Here is a 23,744-nt window from a genome sequence, read left to right as displayed (position 1 = left end):
ATTGTTTACAGATTGGTTATACTTCTGTACTTTTGTATAAACTACTTGAATTACTCTGGGTAAAAGAGATTCAAGCTACTTGCATTAATCTGAACAAAATAAAACGGCCAAGTTTTAGATAATTAAAAGGACGCAACGTATGCGTCAGTAGCGAGGAATGAACTAGAGAACAAAGAAATAAATCTAACATTTCATATTCTAACGTTTCCATTTTCCTTTAGATCGCTTTGGGTGGCCGTAAAAACTTGGTAACGACCAGGGAGATAAAAATTACACTTCAGGCCAGTCGCGTCATAGCAGGTCTATCTTCTCGCGAAAAGAATCACTTTACATAACGTTAAAACCGGCGTGGAACATGGCCGAGGTTTAGCTGATCTTGCATTTGCCACGTTGTTCTATCTCTTTGACTTGGAAATGAACAGGGAAGCTGAGGATGAAAATGTTTCGACGAAAATCCAAGGATTACGCGTGCATCGTTTAATTCCTCGGCTATAATTCCTCCACGTGAACCGGTCAGTGAATCGTGACCGATTCGCTTTTCGAAACTTTCGTTTCGCTTCTGGACGAAAGCCCTTTGCTACTCTTGTGAAATTTTTACACTGATGGAAGAAATAAATTCGGTGTCATGATGTAATCCATAGATCACGGATCTGTATATAAATTTACAGCTTTGTGAGCACAATAAAATAGAAGTCAAATAGAAATTAAATTTTGTTTAATTACGAAGCACAAAGCTTAAGACAATATCTTCAATGCAATTTTCTGGCCATTTTTTGAAGTTTTACTTGGAGATAGAAAGGCCAGTCAACCTCGAATTTTATTCGTTCGATCGTTCTATCAAAAATTCTTTACGTTTACTTACGTAAACCTATAGCAAAATCTATTTAACATCTTGAAATAGTATAAAGTAGTAGATTTTCGAGCAATGACTAAACCAGACTCGAACGATTCCTTGGGTGTGCTCCACGGACAGTGACTCGATTCAAAGGAATCCTTTCAAGACCCTCGATAGTCTGAGTCGACCATTGCCCGTTGAGCCTTTGCAATACGAAGAAATCAAGCTTTCAACAGATACGAAGAATCTAATGACGTATCCACGCAGATTTTTCAATTAACTGTAAGAACGGAAATATCCTGGTCGATTCGACTAGCATGAAACATTCGTGAAATTACAAATATTATTTTGCGAAATTCAATGGTAATATAAATTTATTAATAATGAATTCCAAAATAAATTTTAAGAACTATTTATATGTACATGCCTTATACGTATATGTTATGCCATTATTATATTTCTCTATTTCTCAATTTATGGTTGTTTCATACTGAAACCAATAATATGCTACAATAATATGCTACAACACAGCTTTTTTCTTAGCATTTAATCCCCTTAATACGAAAACTAAAAAATAAGACACAAAAATAAAAGAAAGCGAGGGTTTCGCAGAAACATTTTCTTTCCTTTTCCATCAAATTACCTCTTGGTGCCTCGCCAATTGTATTCTTCCATCCAGTTCCATTCGCTGCATACCGATGTAAGGATGCAATAATCGTATCGAAAACCTCTCTCTTTCTCCTTCAATGGAAATTTATCGTCCACGTGTTGTTCGTTATGAAACCAGCCTACCAAATGGAAAAAAGTGAACGTTTTCAAAGCGTGCTTGTGCCCTCCTCGACTAGGAAGAAGGTTCCGTTACGACTAGGAGACCCCTCTCTCTTTCTCTCTGTCGGGGACGTGAAAATACTAAAACGCCTGACCTGTCGTTTTTCTCTAGTATCTGATACTCACACGCATTGTATTTAGTCAACAGCTTTATTGTTTTAAGATCTTTCGAAGCGAACGACCTACGTGTCACGCCTCGTTTCCAACTTTTTCTGCCTTTTCCTCCGCCTGTTCTTCTTCCTTTCGTTGTGGGTCGCTGCTAAACAGCCGCTATTCGCGAGATTCGCGAAGTTATATCGAAAGATTTCTGTCCCTCTCACTGGGTGTTCAAAGAGCGAAATAGAGATGCAAAACGAAGAAAAGGGGGAGAATAGAGGAAAACGACTGTGCGGAAGAGCGAGGGCGATCTCTTTCAGCCTGGCTCTATAAGCTTCTTTCAACCGGGCGAAGCCCAGGCTATCAAGACGGTCTTAAACAGCTCTGAAATTCATGACTCGAGAGTGGCGAGCACCGAACTCTGCTTGCTGATCTTCCATGTTTTCGCATACGGTCAATGAAATGATTTATTTCAAAAACTGCGCAACAGCAACTGGATATTTACTTGTTTGATTTTGTCTGTCGATCCGTTTGCTGCTTCATTCGGATTTTCGTTACTATTGTAGATTACGTATTTATGCATTTATGAAAAATTTAAGCGTGCAAAGATGTTTCACATCTTTTTGTCGAAATGAAACTTTACTTAATATAATGGAGTTACGCAAGTAATTTTCTTCAAATTAGTTCGAAAAGAAAGAAATGATGTCGCAACTTTTAGTTAATATCCTGAAGTATACGAACAAACTCGTGGAGTCACCGTAGTAGAAGTAATCTGATTCTGTACGTGGCTGTTTTTTAAAGGACCAAGTACCACTCGCGCGAAGTACTTTGGTCTTTTTATTTCTAACGAATTACGGTGCATGCTTTTCTGAAGACGGAAGTACACTTAACTAACGCTCATACGTACGCGCATTTGTGAGAATTAGCGTAGATCTGCTGTTACGCGTAAGAAGATCAGTTGTATTTGCAGATTTTTCACACAGCCGTTTCGTTTTAGTATTTTGCGTTACTTCTGTCTAGATTTTTATATTTAGATTATTTTTGTATGAAAAATTAAAAAATTTCAAACTATCAATTAATACGTAGACATGTTTATACATGATATATGTTTGAACATAGAGATACTAAAAATATTCTACCAATCTTTTATTAGAATATATTTCTGTAACCCTCATCTATTAGATTATGATCCCTAAGCAATTAAGTGCGTTAGTAAAAAATAATTGAAATTTCAATATCGAATTCAATATGGTAAATAATGCTCACTGGAAAAATTATTCAAATGTGGGTTTCCTGGTCTTGAAGATTCATCAGAAAAAAATTTAGTTGAAACCAACAACCTCATATCTATGATTTTTTGTCTTCAAAGTATTATATCTCTTTAAAAAAAATAGAGATATCACATAGTATTCCTCGTATTTTATAAATAACGTCCGTTGTAGAAAAATTATTATCAAAGATGGGAATGAACTAATACAGATATCATTCGGTTTCCTGGTATTTCATAGATAACATTCATCACAGAAAAATTATCAAAGGTGGAAATTAACATCGAAACATCACCCAAATTCCTTTGTCATAATAAGCGGTATTAAAATCAGAAATTATCATTAAATAAAAAGTTATCAAAGTTAAAATTTAATAGAAGCAGTCATATATTTTATCCAAGTTAGTCTGTTAGTCCATTGTTTCCACGACTTGCAATATTCCAACAGAATCCTCATATTTCCATTAAATGATGCTTCTTTATACATAATTACAAGACTTAAAGCCTTTTTGTGCCTTCGTGTTCTGCCGTTGTTACCAGAAGCAGTATAATGCGTGAAAAGTGAAAATAGCCGGTGAATGGAGTAGTAAGTACTACGTTGCCAGTGCGTACCTATACGCTCAAGGTCTCTATCACTAACGGAAATGCTCGGTTACTTGAGCACGACTACGAAAGGACATTAAAAGTGTTACAGTTTCGCCGGCTTATTACATATGTAACGTCAGACAGTGAACCTCACTTTCAAAGACGATGATTAAACAGCTTCTTCCCAGCTTCATTACATACGTAATAAATGTACAAAGTTAGATTAAAAATAAATCATAAACTTAGAATTTTGAAAATCATTCGTTTTATTTCATATGTGTTGCTACACAGATGTTAATAAGATGTCTTCATTAATCCCTTCAGTGAGGAATTTATTAAGATTTACTGTGAATTTAGAAAAATGTATTTATTGGATTATTTAGATGTATAACAATAACTTCAATTTCAGCGTATAATAATCTCTGCATAGATAGCGCTCTCCGTTCAAAATATCTTATTTGTATGTAACATCAATAGGAGCGAAGTGAAATAAAATGAAACGAAACGGGCACTGTTTTCGTAAACTTGGCCACGCGAGTACAATTGATTGTGCAATCGTAGTCCGCAGTTTGTACACTGTTATTACCGCACAGCGCATACCGTAGTACAGCTACTTTTACCACGATACCGCGTTTCCGGTACTCCCTTCAACTTTGCAATATACCTGCCGTGAACTGAGTGATAAAGTGTGCACCAACGTGGCAAGCTTTTCACTTTTCTTTTTTAAGAAACTTTTGCGTTGCGCGATTTCTTGCTTGTTGCTTACCTTTCTTATTCCTTGCGATGCGAGCTGAATACAAAGAAGGTAAAATAGCAAATTTGACCAACAACTCTCAATTGAGGTATTTTTTGATCGAGAATCTTCGACATTAGCGTCTTCAAGCATTTTTGGATTAGATGTTTAATTCACTGAATACAGACTATTGTTGAACATTGTTATATTCACATCGAATGATCGTGGGAAATTTCATGTTCTTTTTGTCTTTTCTCGTTTTCCCCTCGTTATTTTCCAACGGTTATCGGAGAAAGTTTCTCTCTTCGGCCATCAATGTGGCAAATCATGCAGCTGCAACTCGCAGATAACATCGTAACAATTGTGTAACACTTTGTTACACGGGTACGAGATTCCGTTAAGAAATTCAACTATAAATTACTTTTGCGAACGCCTTCGACAAATTACCCGTGGAGTCATTCAGTTTAAGTGTAACTGCGACGATTTACGAGCCGTGCAGCTTCTACAAGCTAAGGCTTAAGAAACCTTTCAGTGCTCGAGTTTTTTACTTCATTCTGTAACTGACGATAATGCTTTGTTTACCAGGTATTTTATCAGAATTAGTAAAAATATTTGATACAATCAATTTGCAGTGGAACATCTTTGTAAGAAGCCAATTCTTTTTAGAATGTTGAAAATATGTAAAATTGATAATAAAAAGACGAAACTTATTTAACATTCTAATGACTTTGGAAAACCTTACAAAAGTCACTAAATTTTTAAGTGGGAAATTCTACTAAATTCTAATTTCGTATGCGTATTCTAGTTGACGTCAAAACGAATATACATGCATTTAAAATAAAAGTTTAAATAAATCCATCGACAGCCAATTAAATTCAACAACAGGATTAAAAAATTCCAGAAAAATCGTTGGCAGTTAAATAGTTAAAGGAGGTCTTCCTGGAACCCCTAATGAACACCTTTCGGTTTCTTAGTCACATATCGGCTCGGATGGGTATTTCCTGTACCGTCGGACGAAGGGATTACAGTCTCGTGAAAGGGTTCCGCGAACGAACGAACTCTCGTGGTATGATTGTCTCTGGCGTTCTTGACCGAGCAATTTGTAGAATACGCGCTCGTACATATAACGCGGTTCCATCGGCGAGCCCGAGAAACGAACGATGCGGCTAGAGAAACCTGATGAGGGGAAAAGAGAAGGTCGAGACGAAGCAGCGAGCCAAGTTCGCGAAGGTAAAACGTGGAAAGAGAGGTCGAAGAAGCCGGGAAAGAAGAAGAATAAAAGGGGACCCAGCGAGGACGGTTGTGGATCGAGGAGAAGGGATAGGAAAGACTGGTTGAGAAACTGCTATCACAACGACCGCGACGCTCTGGACTCTCTGTACACGAAGACATAACCTAACCTAACCCAGCGTCTTGTCACTTCGGAATCTTCCTTACGTGTCCTTACTACCTTCGTGTAAATAATTCTTTTTCAGCAAAGTATCCTAAGGGGATGATCGGACGTATCTACGTTTTGTTTTAGAAATGTTTGAAAATGTAGGATGTATATAACGGTATCGCAGCGTTCGAGTTTCTTTAACGATCATATAGTATCTATTTTCTTGCGAGTATAACAATACATTCGCTGACTTAAGAAAGTACAAAATTTATAACGTATGATTTATATTATAGAGATTATATTGCAATTTCTGCATTCCGTCCTGAACAATTTTGTTCCGAGCATTCTGAGGACTAATCCTGTATTCCTTTTCTGCCAAAATCAAAGTGATCTTTCAGAGTCTCTCGTTGAAAGTATCAGCTACGTTAATCGTTTTTGCCTAAACGCGTATGTAAGTACGCGAGCTCATCGGCTATGTCGATAACTTACAATTAGATTGAACGCGTATATGGGTTCATCGTCCGCGGATAGTTAAAACATAGTCAGTTGTTTAATTTGATAGCCAGCAGAACGTCATAGCTGGTGAATGTACGAAGGTTCTTTGTGGAAAGTACGGCTCAGTTTAGCCGAACTTAATTTAACGAGTCGACCACGCGAAAACTCGTCCAGTGTCCTGGTGCTTGTAAGGACACTCAAGACGAGCCACGAAGCATGCAGCGAGCCGTGTGCCAAATTGGACTCGGTTGCCCTCTTCCTACCGTACGAACCTGCCAGTTCTTCTTCCATTAACCGTACGAAATGAAATTAATCTAATGAATAAGGGAACCTGCCTTTCTGATCGTGTTTCGCGGTATATAAACGACAAAGAGAACGTGGAAAATTGAAAAAGAAACGTAATTTTCTCACAGTACTGGGGATGGACAGTATTGCGCAATTCATATTAGGTCATTTGTCCATTCTGTGCATATATGTATTGGGCAGAACGATGAGGCTGTATTATTGTACATAACTCAGTCGAATAGAGGTAAAAATAATAAACTCGAAAATAGTGAAAAATCGAAAGACTTTCTACTTTTCAATTTCATTCGGCACATTTGCCTTTCACATCCGCTTTGTCACCGTGACGTTGTAAAACAGGATCTGCTCAAGGCTACGAAATGGGATGGCTCGATTCAAAGGGTAATCTTCCGCCACTTATGTCTTCGTGCGTCCTTCGAATGTCAGTAGGAATTCACGCAGCATAGCACGAACGTGAATAATAATTGGCTGAAGTAAATGCAGTATTGTATGTTAGGATAAGGGTATTGGTAGTTTAAACGTCACCCGTAGCGCGAAGCAAATGTAGTATAATAATGTAGTGAACTGTAACGTGGGTGAAACAATTTTTATTATTATATATAGCAGTATTTTGTAATTAGCTTTATCTGCGTGCAAACGCTGCAATCCTTAAAGCGAATGATTGAAATTTTATCCCATCGAGTTTCACTTTAAAAACTATGTTCATGTATTTCCACTTCAGGAACGAGCAGTTTTTTTTAATCGATCTGAGATCAATTTTATAAAGACATGACGTAGATGCCGATTGTTGTTACACTTGATCGCCTTCTAGTTTTTATTTCACTTTTACTCGAGCCAGTTGCAACTTACGCAAGTTGGTAAAACGGTCAGTTAAGACTGCGAGAGCGATGAACTAATTCCAATTCAACAAAGTGCAATAACCGTTATATAGATACACGAGCTAATCGTATCGATCGACCTTATGTAACACGGAACTTTGATTTCAGTGTCTAAGCTCGGTACAATCGGCCCTATCAAGCGTTTAAACCTTGTTTATCGCTGAAAAGAAATTCCATCGATTGTCGTTAGAGCTCCGAAAGTGTTCGACTATTTCAATTGTATAATGTTGAAAGATTCGTCAAAAGATTACTCGAGAATTCATTTCATTTTCATTTATTACTAAGCATACTTGTATCGAGGGTCGAAAACGTAATAAAAATGAACTGAATTTATAATCGAATTCAATTTGAAGAAATTCCAACTTTACTTTTAACTTATGAATTTCAGAACTGGATATAAATTGAAGATTATAGCACTACATTATAAACAGCTATTTCCTATTTCATTGCAAAACTTGTATCTTGTTGCAACACGATTATTCCCACATAAATAATGAGAAGAAACTCTTCTTCCTTTATTGCATCTAACAATCATCATGGGAACAAAAGAAAACAATCAATTTTATAATCAAACTTGACATTCTTCTCCTATTGTATGGTTATTATAGAGATATAATAGATTTCTGTTATGTATTATAAATTTATGTGATAGATTAGATTCTTAAATACTGAAGAGAGTAGACCTTTCTTTAATAAAATCATTTTCAATTCTATTATTCTCATTCACTACCGAGACGAGCAACCCAATTATCGGTTTTATCTGCAGGCACAGGAAAGATAATCGGCTGAACCTCGAATCTTCTTTAGAAGAGAAAAAACAGGCCTGAAACGTGATTAAACGATCGTTCGATCGAAAGAAAAAAAGAGGAGAAAGACTGCCGTGACTTGGTAGTGCAAAAATGATAGCGTGCACCGCGTTTCCTCCCTTCTCCTGAAGGATTTCCCTTCAAAGGGCTTCTTTCTCTCTAGGTCGAGCACGCGATGCTTACAAATTTACGTTCCATTTACATATCGCGAACCGCCAGCTGCCTCGTTCCAGCCGATTGTTCAATGAACTTTAAACACTCTGTTTCACGCTGCATCTCTCCGCCCGTTCTTCACGCGTTCGCATGTGTATAATGAAATTTGCACTATTAACCCCGTTGGGATTACAATTCCAATCTACTGTTTTTATGAGAAGATAGTTTTCTACTCTGCTTTACTTGTTATCTTTGCTTCCTTCAACATATGAATTTACGGATTTCATAATTTTAGAAATATTCTTTGTAAATTTCGCTTTCATAGCCACAAAAAATCAATCAATGAAATGGGATTATTGTTCCTAAAAGAACATTCGATTACCGCTGAAAAGATCCGATATTAAGGAACAATTCTGATAATATTCTTTAAAGAGGACAAGTAGCTCTATCAATAATTTTATTGAAGAATACTCTAAAAATATCCTAATTAAGGATAAGGTCACATTATATTTCGAATCCATACAAATACACATTAATATGTAATGGTAACAGAGTCATATCTTTCTTCTCCTACTTATCCCCATTGTTGACCTCATTCTGCAAAGTACTTACCTATATTTACTTTGTTCTAAACAGAGACGTAGTATCATTTGTTATAATTTTCCAATAAATGTGCTATTTAAATGTGCTATTTAAAAAACGAGTTAATAAAAGCCATTTTGGAAAACCTTTTCCTGGAATTCTTTCTAGGTAAAGGAAACTTGGATTCTAGAAAATGTAGACGAAAAAAGGGCGAAGATTCAGTCGTGGGAATGCACAAGTTGTGAGAATGTGCACTGAATTGTCGGTGATTTTCTTCTGTGCTAATTCAAGGTTTTGCTCTGCTGAACGAGTTACTCTTCGACTCTTGAACAACGACCGTGTGTACATTGTGCCCTATGCACATTGTGCAGTCCACGCGAAAACCTGTCATTTCTGCACTTTATGTCTCGACATTAAAATTGTACTGCGTGAAATGATTAAGAAATTGATATACATATACATATCTGATATACATATTTTTTCTATGCATCAAGGAATTATTGAAATGAATGAATCAAAGTCATAAATGAGCAATAAAAAATAATAATAATAGTAATAAATTTTATAGTATAGAGGAAACCTAATAAAATAGATAGAAACGTTTTTGCTATATGGAGTAAAATTTTATTTATATACATCTTTCGGAAAACCAGCGATTTATATAACTAGAGTTCACATAATAGGAGATAGATCACTGATTCTCTACGCAACAACAAATTTTTCGTGGATCTGATAAGAGTTCACGTCCAGATAAGTGAATTCAATCAGCATGAGTTAATTTAATCGGTTAGTAAGTAAAATTTCCATCAAATAACCGAAGCTTCATCATTCGTTTATGGAAACTTTCGAATAAGATTATAAATATAGAATCAAAATAAATCACTCAAAGTTACATTCAGAACATTCAGAATAACTTACTTATTATAACATCTCATAGTTATCATTTCCAGTCACTCATTCTCAATCAAGAATCTTTCAAAAATAGAGAAATTCTGTTTCCTGAGAATGATATGACGTAACTGGTAGCGTAGCCCGCTGATTTTTCTTTGACGTTTACATCAGAAGGCCGCGTCTATCGGCGACAAACTGGTTTGACGCTACGACAAGCAGCGCCGACTCGGATTGGCATTGGACCTCCGGTGTAATGTACTTGAACGCGATTGCATTGGAGAATACAGAGTCGGACTGTACTCCGTCTCGCAGTAGCCGTTTAGACACGTTACCAGGAGGGAAGAAGAGATATTTGGCTATCTGCCAGTGCAGCCGACCGAAATGAACGAGGTTCACGGTCGAGACTGGAATTCAGAAGCCACCGCCTGCGCTCCAAAGCCGAATGAAATCGTAACCGCGGAAACTGCCACGCATCCTCCTTTAGGATAGGTGCACGTTGGATGACGCTGTACTGTTCAGTGAGTGTCGCGACCGGAACGTAAATAAAATAGCATGTTAGTGACATTAACCCCGATGCAGACGAGCGATACGTCGCGCCGCTCCGATATTTCATCCGGTGACGTTTTGCGATTTAGCGAATTTAGATTTTTAATGACGCAACCCATACGAGACGTACAATCATTCCATGTAATAATGAAATTTTATGCTCGCGTGTGCTCGATATTTCGTTTATTTGATAGCGGTAAATTTGCGTTAGATTTGTTGAACTGGGAATGGGTGAACTAGTCTTTAATTATTTGTTTAAAAATTAAAAATATATAATGTTAAAATATTAATTCAGTAAATTCGATAATACTGATATTAATTAATTAAATCATATTGATCCGTCGTGGGTTGAACCTTTTTTCAACTATCAATTGTATATGACCAGTGAAAGATTGCGACTTAATCCCCCTTGATTTACTTAATTTAATTTCTCTTTATTTATTCACTTAATTTGTCGCCTACTTGTAATCTTGGAGTTCCCTTCGTGGCTGTTGAACTCGACCAATTTCTTGGAATACGTTCACTGAAAATCGATCCACTATACTACCTTTCTTATCGATGTACTATGCCGACTGATATCCAGTAGATTCTCTGCTTTTGACGTGTTACGTGAGTGTATTTAATTCGAAAGTTCCGGGTCGATTTTAATAGCTGTTTTAGCTAGAAACCGTGAGTTCAGGGTAGGAGCAAATGGCAAAAGTTTTGGGGCTGCTTTTATAGGAGTTATGCAGTCTATTGCTATCAAATGCAGACCGAAAGAATTGAGAATGAATTTCAAAAAAATAGAATTCTCTCGCAAAACAATCAACCATCAAAACTTTCTTCAAATCATAATTAAGGATCCTTAAAGCTACCATTCACTCTTTTACGATACGCAAATCCAAGAACCAAGCTTTCTACCCTTAATAAACCCAAACCTGGCCATAATGAGCTATATATACCAACAATTAACACATTCAAGTCATTATATAAGTATAGGTATAAGATAAAGGTCACAGTATGTCCACGAGGGATCGAGCTTCACGTTATGCTCGTAATAGCGAACCAACGAGGATTTCGAGTCGGCACAAGCTTCTCCAGGTTAAACAGAAGAAATTCAGCAATTTCTGTGTGCTGGTATTGGCAGTCTAGCATAGTGGCTGGCTGAGTCAGCGGCGTTAGACAAAGGGCGAAGGGAGGGAACTTTCTCTTTTTTTTCAGGGGTTCGCCTTGAAATAACCACCCGTCGTCGGCTTTAGCCGACGATGAAGTGCACTTGTAAGCGAAGTGCGGCCAGGAAGCCAAGCGCATATGGTCCTAGGAGAAACACACGCTCGAATTCGACGACGATGCCACGTGTTCGAGGGTCGATGCACCGTTGGTTTCGTTCTTTCGTACGTTCCTGTTCCGATGTCCCCACGATTCCCTCTGGGGATCTCCTTTCGTCGACGGTAGAAAAGAAAAAGCTAGCATTGGGTTAGGTTAAGCACGTCCTGCGTTCTCTATTGAGCGTAAACAATACGGTGAGAGCAGCGGTGATTTAAATAACCCTGGCATAACGAACCTTGAACATGCTTGTTTCGGTGGGAAGCGTTGAGTGTTGCGAAAGGTGCACTGGTTTCATGGTGTGGTAACACGCATTTTGAAAGCGTTTAATAATAATCTTCATGGGGCACATGGTTGAACATGTTATGTTGAATATATCAGATCTTTTCAAAGGTTTTTGCATATTTCTGCGTAAATGAGTGTTAAAAATGACCTCACTGAATATTAAGCGTTATTATTGTAGTATAACGGATAATTGAAAGTTTAAATACCTTTATATTTTTATTTATAATACATATAAGTTTGTACAAAGTCCAAACGTATTAGAACAATTGTTTGATCTGTAGACTTCAGTTCATTGGAATGATTCTGCGTTACTGTTATGATGTATACGATCAGATCTATAAATCACTTTAATTCGAATGACTCCAGTTCTTGCTTCAGTTGTTTCTCGAAAGGATAAAGTACCACTTCCATCGAGTACATTGCTCTTTTTACTTCTAATGAATCATAAACAGGGTAGAGACTATTATTGTCGAAACTAAAGCGTACTTACCTCATGTTCACACCTGTGTGCACTTATGAGGACCAGTATGGCATTATTATTGGGTGAAGACGGATGGAAGAAAACATATGAAGTTCTTAAAATACATTCTTGTGTTTCACGCTTTATTCGCTTGTCATTGTTATCAAAATTTTCTCTTAGCGCAATACTTTTTCATAAAATATTCGAAATTGAAATAATCTCAAACGCAAAAGTGCAGTAAATTGCTATCTCTTATTTTAACAAATAATCTCTATTTTAAATTCTTTTTCTATTTGTTCTAAATTGTTCTAAATCTATTCGATTTACTCGCAGCTTTACAAGTATATGAATAAAAATAGTTCAAATTGTGGATGAAAATAATTTAAGTTATCGTTTCATAAAAAAACGTGGTGCACGAACTCTCCGTTTCGAATCGTCGTTTTCCTTAACTTATTTATCCTAATTCTGTCGATTTCTCTGTTCTTATCAAAATGGGACAAAATTGTGAATTCTAAATTGAATTTAACTTTGATAACTAACGATTGAATGGGTGTTTTTACGATAAGCCAGTAGGAAGGTTTTCGATCGCGCGCGGATGGTACGATATCGATTCGATGCCAGGGGAAGAAAAAACGAATGCATGATAGTTGGACGATTACTTTCGACCGAAATGCACAGACAAGTCGCCCTGCTTTGCCAATTTTTCGACGCGATTTTTCGCCAATGCCGCATTCTGCCGCCCGTCTGCCTATCCTCGTTCCGATTTATCGAATCGTTCCAAAGAGCGTGCGTTTACCCAGAAAGATGTCGTGAACGCGGCCTTACATCCCCATCTGTAAATATTAGGACATCTATGAGGTAAACTAAAATAACTGAAGAAAATAAATCTAGTCAGCGCAAAGAATCAACAGCAAATTATTGACCTTTTTAAGAATTATTACCTTATTTGAAATTGTAGATTGTAATTAAATCCTGCATGAACACAGGGTTCCGATCGATTAATCTCTTCGCTGACAATCTGGATCAATTGCCATGTTTTGTACGAGACTGGAATATGTTCTCATTTTTGGATGGAAATTATTTATGTTACTCTGTTGCATGGAAAATTTGCTTTACGGGACAAACCTGGAACTATTTCGAATCGGAAGTTGTTGAAACTCCTTTGTTCTGCCAAATACGTCGACAGACTTTATAGTCGAGATATATCCTAATGCGAATATTAAAAACTGTGAACATCGAGAAACTTATGATATACATGCGCCGCAAACTATTGTCAGTTGGCTTTATGGGTGTTTTTGAAACTTTATGACTATTTATCGCAAGTGTGTATATCACAGGTGGATAAATTGCGATGTTTTAGTACAGGAAATTTTTGGATAAAATTATTCTTAGCCCTTCTAAAAAGACTTTTAAAATTCCAAAAACAAAATTCAGTATGAATTTTTTATTACACCGTATGTAATACATTTTTCCAAGCTATTCATATTTTATCTATTTTTCAAAAGAAATATCAATATGTTAAAAGTATTCGAACCACCTATTTAAATGAAAGAAAGTGTTCCACAAATTTTAATCTCACTTTTATCGATCACTAATTTTCTACTTCAAGAAGAACCACTCCAGAAGGAAAGAGAGAAAGAAAGCCAGGATCAATGATAGAAACTTACAAGTCTTCCTCAACTGGGTTCGTAAACTGAAGCATGGATTCGCTCTGGAAAATGAAAAAGTATGGCGCGCACAGTTTGTCCGATTTGAGTGACAATACGGATTTCACTTTGATTCGGGCTGGTTCACGCGAGATATCCTGACCGATAAGCGACGAAGGCCTCCGCAAAATGTTGCGCATTGCGTCTTACAACACGCAGTGCCAGCTATAGCTTCCGCCCGCTGGGGTGCATGCCACTCTCTCCCTCTCTCTGCAGTTTGCAGGTGGTCAACCTCGTGCTTGCCTTCTTTGTGCAGTGCTGAACTTCCATCTTCGTCTCGATCGAAGCTGATCCGACAAGGAGAAGCCACGCTGTTGGAATTTCTCTTCATTCTTTCCCTTTTTCTTCTTTTAGGAAGTGTGTGTAGGGATGTTTGTATAGATGCTTGTTGGTTTATAATGGAAAATGTGGTGAACAGATTAGTTGACGATAGAAGTGAAGCAATTAAATGAAAATATGAAAGCTGGATTTTTATATATTTGTCATTGTTACGTATATTTCGTATATTTTTGCACATTACAATTTTTCATACATTCAAACAAATCCGCAGTGTAGTCGTGGATATTTGTGTTATACAACACTTGACATTTCATTAGCATCGTAACGAGGTACGAATGTTATGATAAAATCTGAAATCAATTTGAAAATATACCTAGAAGTTATAAGATGTCTGCAATCGAAATCCTTCAATTTCGAAGTCTGTAATAAAAACGTTTGTGTTTAACTCCTGTTTAGATATCTAACACGGCAGTGATACAGGAAAAGTGATCCACCCGAGGTCGAGTTCACTTTCAGTGAAAACTTCAACCCTTGTGGAGAGCGCGCATATTTTTAGGGAGCAAGGAAAGCGTCTCTCGAACAGATCCGGTATATCCTCAACTTAGTAATATGCTGTTAGTAAAAGCAGATTATCCACGGGCTGCAGTCTTGCCCTTGTGCGTAAACGCATACCCTCTCTCTTACCGTATTTCGTGTGACAGCTGCGGTGCTTAAAATAGGGGTTCAGTAGTTCAGCAACGTACACCGTTGCTTTTGTACAGCCACGATAACACGAGCATGTGCTGGATAAATCGTGCAGCGATTGTCGTACTGAATAAACCTGATTTTTCCTTTCATAGAGCTCGTTGTATGCTGCTTCGGCGACAATGATGGACGAATCACCGGAAAATCTATTTCATTTGCATGCTTCGTTGATTACTGTTCTTCCGCTGTTGTTTGGCAAAAAGTAACGAGAACTTATGCTGCGTTGAACTGATTGGAATTTTATATCAATAATAAAGATTAGTTTGTTTTTATAGAAAAAATTATAAGAGATATTGTATTATAATAATGATCTGTATTTTTGCAGATGTTAAAGATTTAGGCATTAGAATGTTAAATCAAAAGGTATGGGTATTTTAATTCAAAATATTTGAATAATATACCGCACTGCATATGTTTGAACAGTATAATTTTGGATAATAAATTATTAAATTATTTGAATATCGTGTTAAATTGATTATACGTGAAATTTGGCCTAAATTGGTGAAACAAAAGTCATGCACCTCCTTGTGGGGTGAGTAATTGATACGATCGATATAAGGAGTCATTAGTGACTGAGAATATTCATTGGTAAATGAATAGTCTTTGGAACTATTCCATTGAAATAAAAAGAGAATTAAAAATTCAACAGTTCGAAGTAATATATATTTATAATGTATACGTTCGAATCACGTTATTTAAAACTTCCTTAAATTTTACAAAATACTGCTGTGAATTATTAAAATTGCTTGACATCGTAGATATCGTGTATAAATTTTAATTTTGCGAATTCAGAACAGGATTAATTTCGTATTGATTTTCATTCACATTTTAGTATTAGAAAAGAATGGCAATTAGTTTTATTCTACTTATTGATCGAATTCTGGTTGGTTACCGGTCAGCAAAACACGTTGCTATATAATTAACTATTTGCATACGTTTTGTAGACTAAAGGGTGAACTTTGATAGAAACTCCAACTTTACATTTTGGACCTAGTCAAATATTTTTATGCACTTTTATACACCTTTTTGGTACGTTTTTAATAGTTTTAATAGTATTTTATCTAAAAAGAATAAGACAATTTTTAAGGTATTGAAGAAAAGAGATATGAAAATACATAAAGATACCGTCGAGTTTGACACGGAATGCTTTGTGAACACGAAAATATGTAATATTTTCAACGTCTCAAAATATTTCTTAGAACTCGAGCAGCTTTTAGGTCGTTGAAAAATTTTCCGTTCTTTTCCCACAGTTTAATATCTTGAATATCGTTCACGTTGACGCGAACTTTTCGAATCGGAAATTCAAAAGAGGCTGCATAAAATGCGGGGCGAATACGACAATTCTCAGATGTATTTGAATGAGTTTGCAGTATTCGGTCGTTCACATTATATAATTTAGTGTTAAAATTATGGAAAAGGATTGAATACTGAATGTAGAATATTACAAAATATCTAGCGTATTAAAAGTTTGATTTATACAAAAATATCTTTTCATCTTGATAAAATAGAGATGAAGTAGATTTTTATAAAATTTGAAGATGTATGATAAATTGATTTTCTATTATTACTTGTACTATTCTTTTTAAAAATATACAAAGTAGCATGTATACAAGCCTCTGCTGATACAGATGCGCTTCCTAATTTCAAAATTTCCTAATTATACCGCGTTTAAGCTTTAAAGTTAGTTTTACTGACGACACCGCGATGCTATGCAAATGATTACATTGTCGCATTAATGCATGCTGTTATGCCATGTTACACGGTGTGGTAGTCAAGTACTGACATCCCGTCACAGAATAACTAAAAACAGAAAAGTAAAATGCTCCATTTTACATTTTTAATTCATTTTTATCATGTAGAAAATAACGCACATAGTAGTATTATAAAAATTACAATAACGATAAAAATTTATTTAAATTGATTAAAAGGATGAAAGGAAATTCCAGACTCACTATGCTACAGTGTATGCAGGACCCAAAAGCAGCACCCGTTGTGCTCCACTTATTAAAGCTCTTCGAGTATCCCTCTTTGAGATGCTATAAGGAGCACATATGAAGCTGCCGCTTCTTATTTCAGCCTGACCGCATTAATGTTCCGTTTTATTTCGGTGCGTTGAAGAAAATGAGGTAATCAGCTTTTCTCATTTTTCTCGCCATCTCACCAGAAAGAATACTTCGCTAAACTTGTACACTTACCGTTTGCGCACACATCGAGCTTCCTTTGAACAACAACCTGTTGTGCATTTACTCTCACGCGCAGTAAATTTCCTGGAATTTCAGAGATTCTATGTTAAAAATAAGAAATTCGGTTTAAGACGCTATTCCTTAAATTTTTTCAGTTTTTGAACCTAAATATTATTGATTACGCCACTCTCTTATGCTGTAAAGTCTGTAAACGAATTTATAGAGTCGGATTTATTAGTTAGTAGCGTTTATCATTAGAATGAATTACGATAAGCTCTATCTAATAACAATAATAAAAGTTATACGGAAACTTGTGAGACAGGGAGTATATTTCAACGTGATATCGATAAGACAGTTCTGTCGCGCATTCATAGATGTAGTGCAATTTTAAGTCAATGGAAAGTTTACTAGTTAAGTATTACATCGCGCGGCACTCCTAGACACTGATGGATTTCAAGAATAATGAATGGCGGTCCTTAAGCGCAGTGCTTATACTTCAAGACGAAGCTGTGCTATGCTCTATAAATCAAAGGGTGTGTCGTGTGTTTATCCATGGCAAATTAATTCTACATAGTTTGATTAGCGTTCTCTACCTTTATCTGAATACGGATCATAAGTTAGAGATAAGTTGGAGATAAGTTGCATAAGAAGATAATTTTCCGTAAGAAAATTATTATATTTATAGTTTTATACATACTTATATTTGTTGGAATAGATACTTTTTTCTTTATTTTAGATTTGAATTGCTGTATCCTTATTCCTAATTGCAATTGATTAAAAAATAAAATTTTTTTTAAACTCGGAATCTATGAACTTTTTATAAAGAGCGTACTCGAGCTAACAAAATATTCCCATGGGAAGACACAAAGATGCCGTTCATGTATACGTATAATCGAGTAATAAAAAGCACGAGAATATTGTGTGTATTCTCTAATGGACGTGTATTTATCGTATCTGTAATTCATCGCCATCGTTTCAAGCTAACGTGACTGATTATATGGTCATGGAAATAGAAACTGTCAACCAAGCACGACCGTCTAAAATGCTACTTGAAAGATAATAATCCGTTATTTTTTTCCCCATTCTATATCATTTCTTTCAGCAAGACAAACCTCTCGAGCCGGCCTTCAAGAAATTATTATCGAGTGTACCATCGATTACTGTGTCAACGATCATTCCAATTTATCGACTCAGAAACCGTCTCTCGTTACTCTTGCGTGGATCTTATTTAACGCGAAGATGGTTTCTTTCATCGCATTACGCTTTCAATCGTATTGTAAAAGGAAGATTTTTAAAATTATAGAATATTCGATTATAAAAAATATTTAAAACAGACAGAAAGTTTAAAGACAGTCGAATTCTAAAAATTTCGGAACACTAATTGTGCATTCTGGTACTAAAATTAATTTTGTTGTAAATTTCAAATGAAAGATTTTCTCATTTCAAATGCTTTCCTGCGTAATTTCTCCAATAAAGAATATTTTTTTTCTCGCAGCTCGTTCAAGATTAAAAATGTTATCCTCTTGACGAGGAACTCCATACGCCAAAAAACACAATAGCACATCGTCGTCGTAAAGTGTTCTTGCATGTTTGTATGTACAGCTGAAAAGAAACGACTTTACTCGGAAATAATCGTTTCACAGGCTGTTCTAATTATACTCCATTAGCGTGTTAATGCTCGAATCAGTTTTTAATGAAACTTAACCACATTTGCAGCGTTAATGTCGTATGGTGTTATCTTTTCATCGACTCCAAGTGAAAGTTAGCAAATCCTTCTTAACCAAATGAATGGGTGACCAGGAAAATTTTCTCTACACTATACGCTCAAATAGATTGTAAGACTCATCGTGCATAATCTATAGTTTGAAATTCTATAATTTAATTAAAAAGAACGCAATAGTATTCTATAGTAATGGAATAAATGAATACAGGAACTATACTCGAAGTAAATAACTGCATGGATTCCAATGCAGTGCAAAGCAACCGAAAAGGGCTCATAAAGTTATAGCTTATGGTGTATATGTGCATTATGTTCGAGTCCCATGTAACAACGACTGAGTCATCAGGTTTAGACGTGCGTAGTTTACGGTGTACCAAAAGGATGAAGAGAAGAGTAAAGAATGCGAACAGCCGGATGCCGTAGAACCGAGTCACATGGACGTAAACCGACACGTGCACCCTCTTTTCTGACACGGTCCGATGATTTTTAAGATGGGGGCGAATACGGTGGACTTTCTCATCGGCTAACCGACGGATTCACCGCAACGCTCAACCCATTTCGTTTGATATTTCTCTTTGTTTCGTCGTTAATTGTCTAAATATACGCTTTTTCTGTATTGTCTCGCAAACTTTGTTCCGTTCCTTGAAAGTTCCGTAAATTGGACGAAAACTTTCTTGAGACAAGGAAGAAGGTACTAGTAATAATATTGAAACGTACCTTTTTACAAAATCACTAGGATTTAAGGAATTAAAATCTAGCTTTTTTAACTTAACATTCAGAACTGCTTCAAAGAATTCCCTTCTTATTACTGCTTCGGTTATGAAGCCTACTAATTCGTCGAGTACCTTAAAAACCATTTCTCGTACAGTTTATAACGAGTTTACGACCCCTTTCTCAATTTTTTCGATATCAAATTCGTACAAGGTATGAAATGTTATTTTAATACTCAATCTCATAAGTACTTCCAGAAAAATCTATGAAAATGTCTAAAAGTATATCTACACGAAATGTTATATCGATTTAATCAATTTGTTCGCGAGTAACAGCGTAATTGAACTATATATTGAAATTCGCTCTTTCGATCTTTTTACAGAGACCCTCCAGGAACCGCGCTTCACCACTCAGCCTTCCAGCAGCGGCAATATTCTTAGCGAAAATCGGACAAAATTTCTGCAGTGTCAAGCGAGAGGTAAATAGGGAACGTAGCACGGATATTCGACGAGATTCGACCCGGAAGCGATGATTTCAAATGCATTAAGAACCTCTTCTCGTCTCGATTTTACCGCGATATTATATTATTTTAAAGATGAATCGATTAAGTTTTATAGAGTTCACTTAATAAAACGTACTTTTCTCGTATTCCAAATTTTAATCATCAAATTGAAAATAAAAAATGTCTTGTTCTTACAATTAATAAATGTACAGTTTAATAAATTATTTTAGTCGATAAGTTTTGAGATATGAAACAATCATGCGATTATTTCGATTTATGGTTCATTTTCGAGATTTCTGGAGTTTTTTTTACTCGAATTTCAGTTCTATGGAAACTGACAAATTTTCCTACGTGTTTTTAATATCCCATTGTTCTCATGAAATATCGAATAACAGCCGGATGAGACGGTGGCCAGATGAAGCCTTACAGTTGCACCGTAGTGCCGTAATATGATAGTATGACCCTGTACTAATAGTATTAGGTCGCTGTATATTACATCTACTTCTTGACCAAACAAAGAATGCCTATAGTAGCCGCGAAAAATATTAACACCTTGAACTGTCATCATTCGTGACGTTTAAACGTGAAGTAGATATAATTCGTGAAAACGAAAACTGAAATCGTGTAAATTTTAATAATTTGTTGAAAATACACAAATTTAGGATCATCACTGTAGTATATGTAATGTATCTAGTAAAATTTTGTCTTAATGAAACTTTCACTTTTAATGATTTATATCTTTTCTAAAAGATAGAGCTTCAATTATATAAATTGTCCTCTGACAAATTCAGGTAAATAAAGTACTATTCTCTGATACATTATTACGTTTACATTCTGTTCGCAGGAAATCCTCAGCCAAAATATAAGTGGTTCAAAGATGGGGTACCCCTCAGCAACGAGCTTACTTCGGAGCCTTATTTTCGAATACAAAGTACACGTAGAGAAGACGCAGGAGTTTATCACTGTGTTGCCACGAACGACGTAGGATCTATATTTAGTGAAAGAATTACATTTGCGGTAGCCTGTACGTATATAATTAAACACGACAGTTTCACATTTTTCTAATTATCCTAATTAATCCTAGTCAAGAATCGAACACGTTTCAGTTGCTTTCACTTTCATTTATTTCGATCTACCATAACAAAACTAAAAACAGGAAACGAATTACATGAAAAGCGTGCTATTTCAAAGTCGAGCTATATACTACAGCCAATTGTAAATTAAACACAGCGAGTTTTATTGCGCACAGCAACATTCGATCCATCTGCGTTCTCCTCTTTATCACGCTCTAGGACACGATGCTCTGATTATCACGAGCAACGTACATATTTTGTCGCAGTTAATGCATCCAGCGCGATGAAAGTAACACCGTAATATTATCCTGTCCAGATATGGGGGTGTTCGAGGATCTCACAGAGAGGATGGTGAGCGTGAAATCGGGCAGCGCGGCTGTTTTAACGCTGCCACCGATAGAAAGCCATCCTGCACCTGACGTTACATGGTTCACGTCCGACGGCTCGTTGTTATACGGCATAAAATATGCGTCTGTTCATCACACGTTGCTTATCCTGAACGCTTCTGAGAGCGATCAAGGCCTGTACAGGTTCGTATTAAAGTAACTGGTCCAGGGAGTTACCTTGTGTAGTTATCAGAGAATGAATGAAGTACCTGTGAAACTTTATGGGACGATAGCTATATAAGCTGTGGATCTAAAAGTTTATATATTCTTTTATGTATCTACAGTGAAATTTTTCAACTTAAGGGAATTTTCGTATAAAGGAATAGAGAAACTTATTTTTCGTTACATGTAATTTTCTTATAACTAGAGAAACTAAAAGAAATGTTCCCTTTCGCACTTTTATATGTTAAACAGGGCCAGAGCCATTAACACGCAATTGGGAAAAGAGGAGAACAGTCCGTTTTTCAAGTTGCAAGTTACGGGAGATGCCAACGCTGAGGTGGCACCTAGTATCATAGTGAAACCGCAGGACACTCAGATCATCAAGGACCAAGACGTTACCTACATACATTGCATAGCCAATGCTAGGTAATTCGTGAATTTTATAGAAGAAAGGATACAAATTAGTCATATAATAAAATAATAATGCTCTTGCGACCTCCATTCTACAAAATCTGCAAAATACAAAATAAACCTTTGAAAAAGTAAGACTTTATACCTTTTTCCCTTCCTTAAAGAGAATGGGTTACACTTTGAAAGTTTGATAAACTTGCTCGTAATCACTCTACATGAAACTGTTCTGTGAGAGAAATGTTTCAAATGGGTAATTTTAGATCTCTTCATGAGTTACGAACTTTATGGACGAAAGACGGGATCCCCATCGAGAACTCGAGGATATCATATAGTTTTAACGACTCGTGGAATAGAACTTTGGCGTTAATATCGGCAAACATAACTTACACCGGCGTATACTCGTGCCATGTGGACTTAAGAAGCGGTGGATATCCAACAGTGAACGCGAGCGCGAATGTTGTCGTATATGGTAAGACGGATTCAACAACTGGAGATTCGTAACCTTTAAATTTCCCATATATGCGTTATTCTTATGTTATAATATTTTAGAAAAACCAACTTTTATAACGGAATTGAAACGAGAGACTCTTAGTGATTATGGATCAACTGTAACGTTACCATGTGATGCTGTCGGTGTACCTCCTCCTAAAATCACTTGGTTTCGAAATGCAGAGCCTGTTGATCATCTTCTTGGATTTAGGTATGATTTTTAGAAAAACTGCTAAATTTTCAATCAGTAAAAAAATTCATTAATTGCTACCTAAAGTATGTATTTTAACTGAAATCATCTATCAAATTCAAAATTCTCTTATCTTCCTATTTCTATATTCTTCTGCACTTTTATGTATAGGTACGCACTGGAAGAAGATGGCTCCTTAACAATTAAAAAATTAACCATGGATGACTCAGGAATGTTCCAATGTCTTGCATCCAACGACGCTGGCGAAGCATCCAGTTACACCTGGTTAAAAGCAAAAAGTTAGTACATTACACGTTGGAGTTACATGAAATCATTAAATATATTATTATTAATTTTTTGTTTTATTTTATTAGTCAAACGATGTTTCTTTATATTTATAATAAATGACGTATTTTTTATGGGGCAGAAGGATTAGAAAGCAGACTGAAAAACAGAGTTGTCCGCTGGGCAGCTGGCTACAATGTAGTCAGAGTTCGCCAATCTGATCGCCGTTTTAAGTTCTCTCAATATCCAGACAGTAAGATTCTAACGACAAGTCGCCACGAAATATCCACCTCCTTTTTGAAATTACCCCGGGCACATGCTTGAAGAATGCATATCACACCACAATGTTTGCTTTTACCAGCTGTATCCGTGTTTTTTTCTGGTAGTTATAGTGAATACATCTGCAAAGCACGATAGTTTTTTTGTGTGTAAAACACATTGGCTCTTTGAAAAATTATAGAAAATGCTCAACATGTT

At 36.1% G+C, this 23,744-nt stretch overlaps 1 protein-coding gene and 1 long non-coding RNA gene across 12 annotated transcripts in view; one reads left to right on the top strand and one right to left on the bottom strand.

Moving 5' to 3' along the window:
• LOC126865310 (protein sidekick) overlaps nt 1-23,744 on the top strand; it is a 44,358-nt gene that overhangs the window by 10,728 nt on the left and 9,886 nt on the right. For 3 of the 6 annotated variants that reach the window (XM_050617715.1, XM_050617716.1, XM_050617713.1), the window contains exons 2-9: nt 20,152-20,247; nt 21,116-21,295; nt 21,661-21,874; nt 22,145-22,318; nt 22,564-22,772; nt 22,853-23,003; nt 23,154-23,281; nt 23,410-23,520. In XM_050617715.1, coding sequence (XP_050473672.1) covers nt 20,152-20,247; nt 21,116-21,295; nt 21,661-21,874; nt 22,145-22,318; nt 22,564-22,772; nt 22,853-23,003; nt 23,154-23,281; nt 23,410-23,520 — 1,263 coding nt within the window. The remainder of the gene's footprint in view (nt 1-20,151; nt 20,248-21,115; nt 21,296-21,660; nt 21,875-22,144; nt 22,319-22,563; nt 22,773-22,852; nt 23,004-23,153; nt 23,282-23,409; nt 23,521-23,744) is intronic. The other 3 variants (XM_050617718.1, XM_050617717.1, XM_050617714.1) reach the window with 2 other exon arrangements.
• On the bottom strand, nt 9,541-19,277 carry LOC126865342 (uncharacterized). Of its 6 annotated transcripts, none has more exons than XR_007689496.1 (5): nt 17,108-19,277; nt 13,350-16,955; nt 12,173-13,259; nt 11,920-12,088; nt 9,541-11,857 (listed from the first exon to the last, which is right to left on the bottom strand). It is a non-coding gene; the product is annotated as an uncharacterized LOC126865342 (long non-coding RNA). The 6 variants fall into 6 exon arrangements; XR_007689495.1 differs by having other exon boundaries at nt 9,541-12,088; nt 12,173-12,400; nt 12,457-13,259; XR_007689497.1 differs by having other exon boundaries at nt 9,541-12,088; nt 13,350-13,652; nt 14,094-16,955.

Source organism: Bombus huntii, chromosome 4 (assembly GCF_024542735.1).
Source record: "Bombus huntii isolate Logan2020A chromosome 4, iyBomHunt1.1, whole genome shotgun sequence".
Classification (NCBI taxonomy): domain Eukaryota; kingdom Metazoa; phylum Arthropoda; class Insecta; order Hymenoptera; family Apidae; genus Bombus; species Bombus huntii.
The sequence above is the reverse complement of the archived record's forward strand: the minus strand, read 5'-3'. Positions and strand labels throughout refer to the sequence as shown.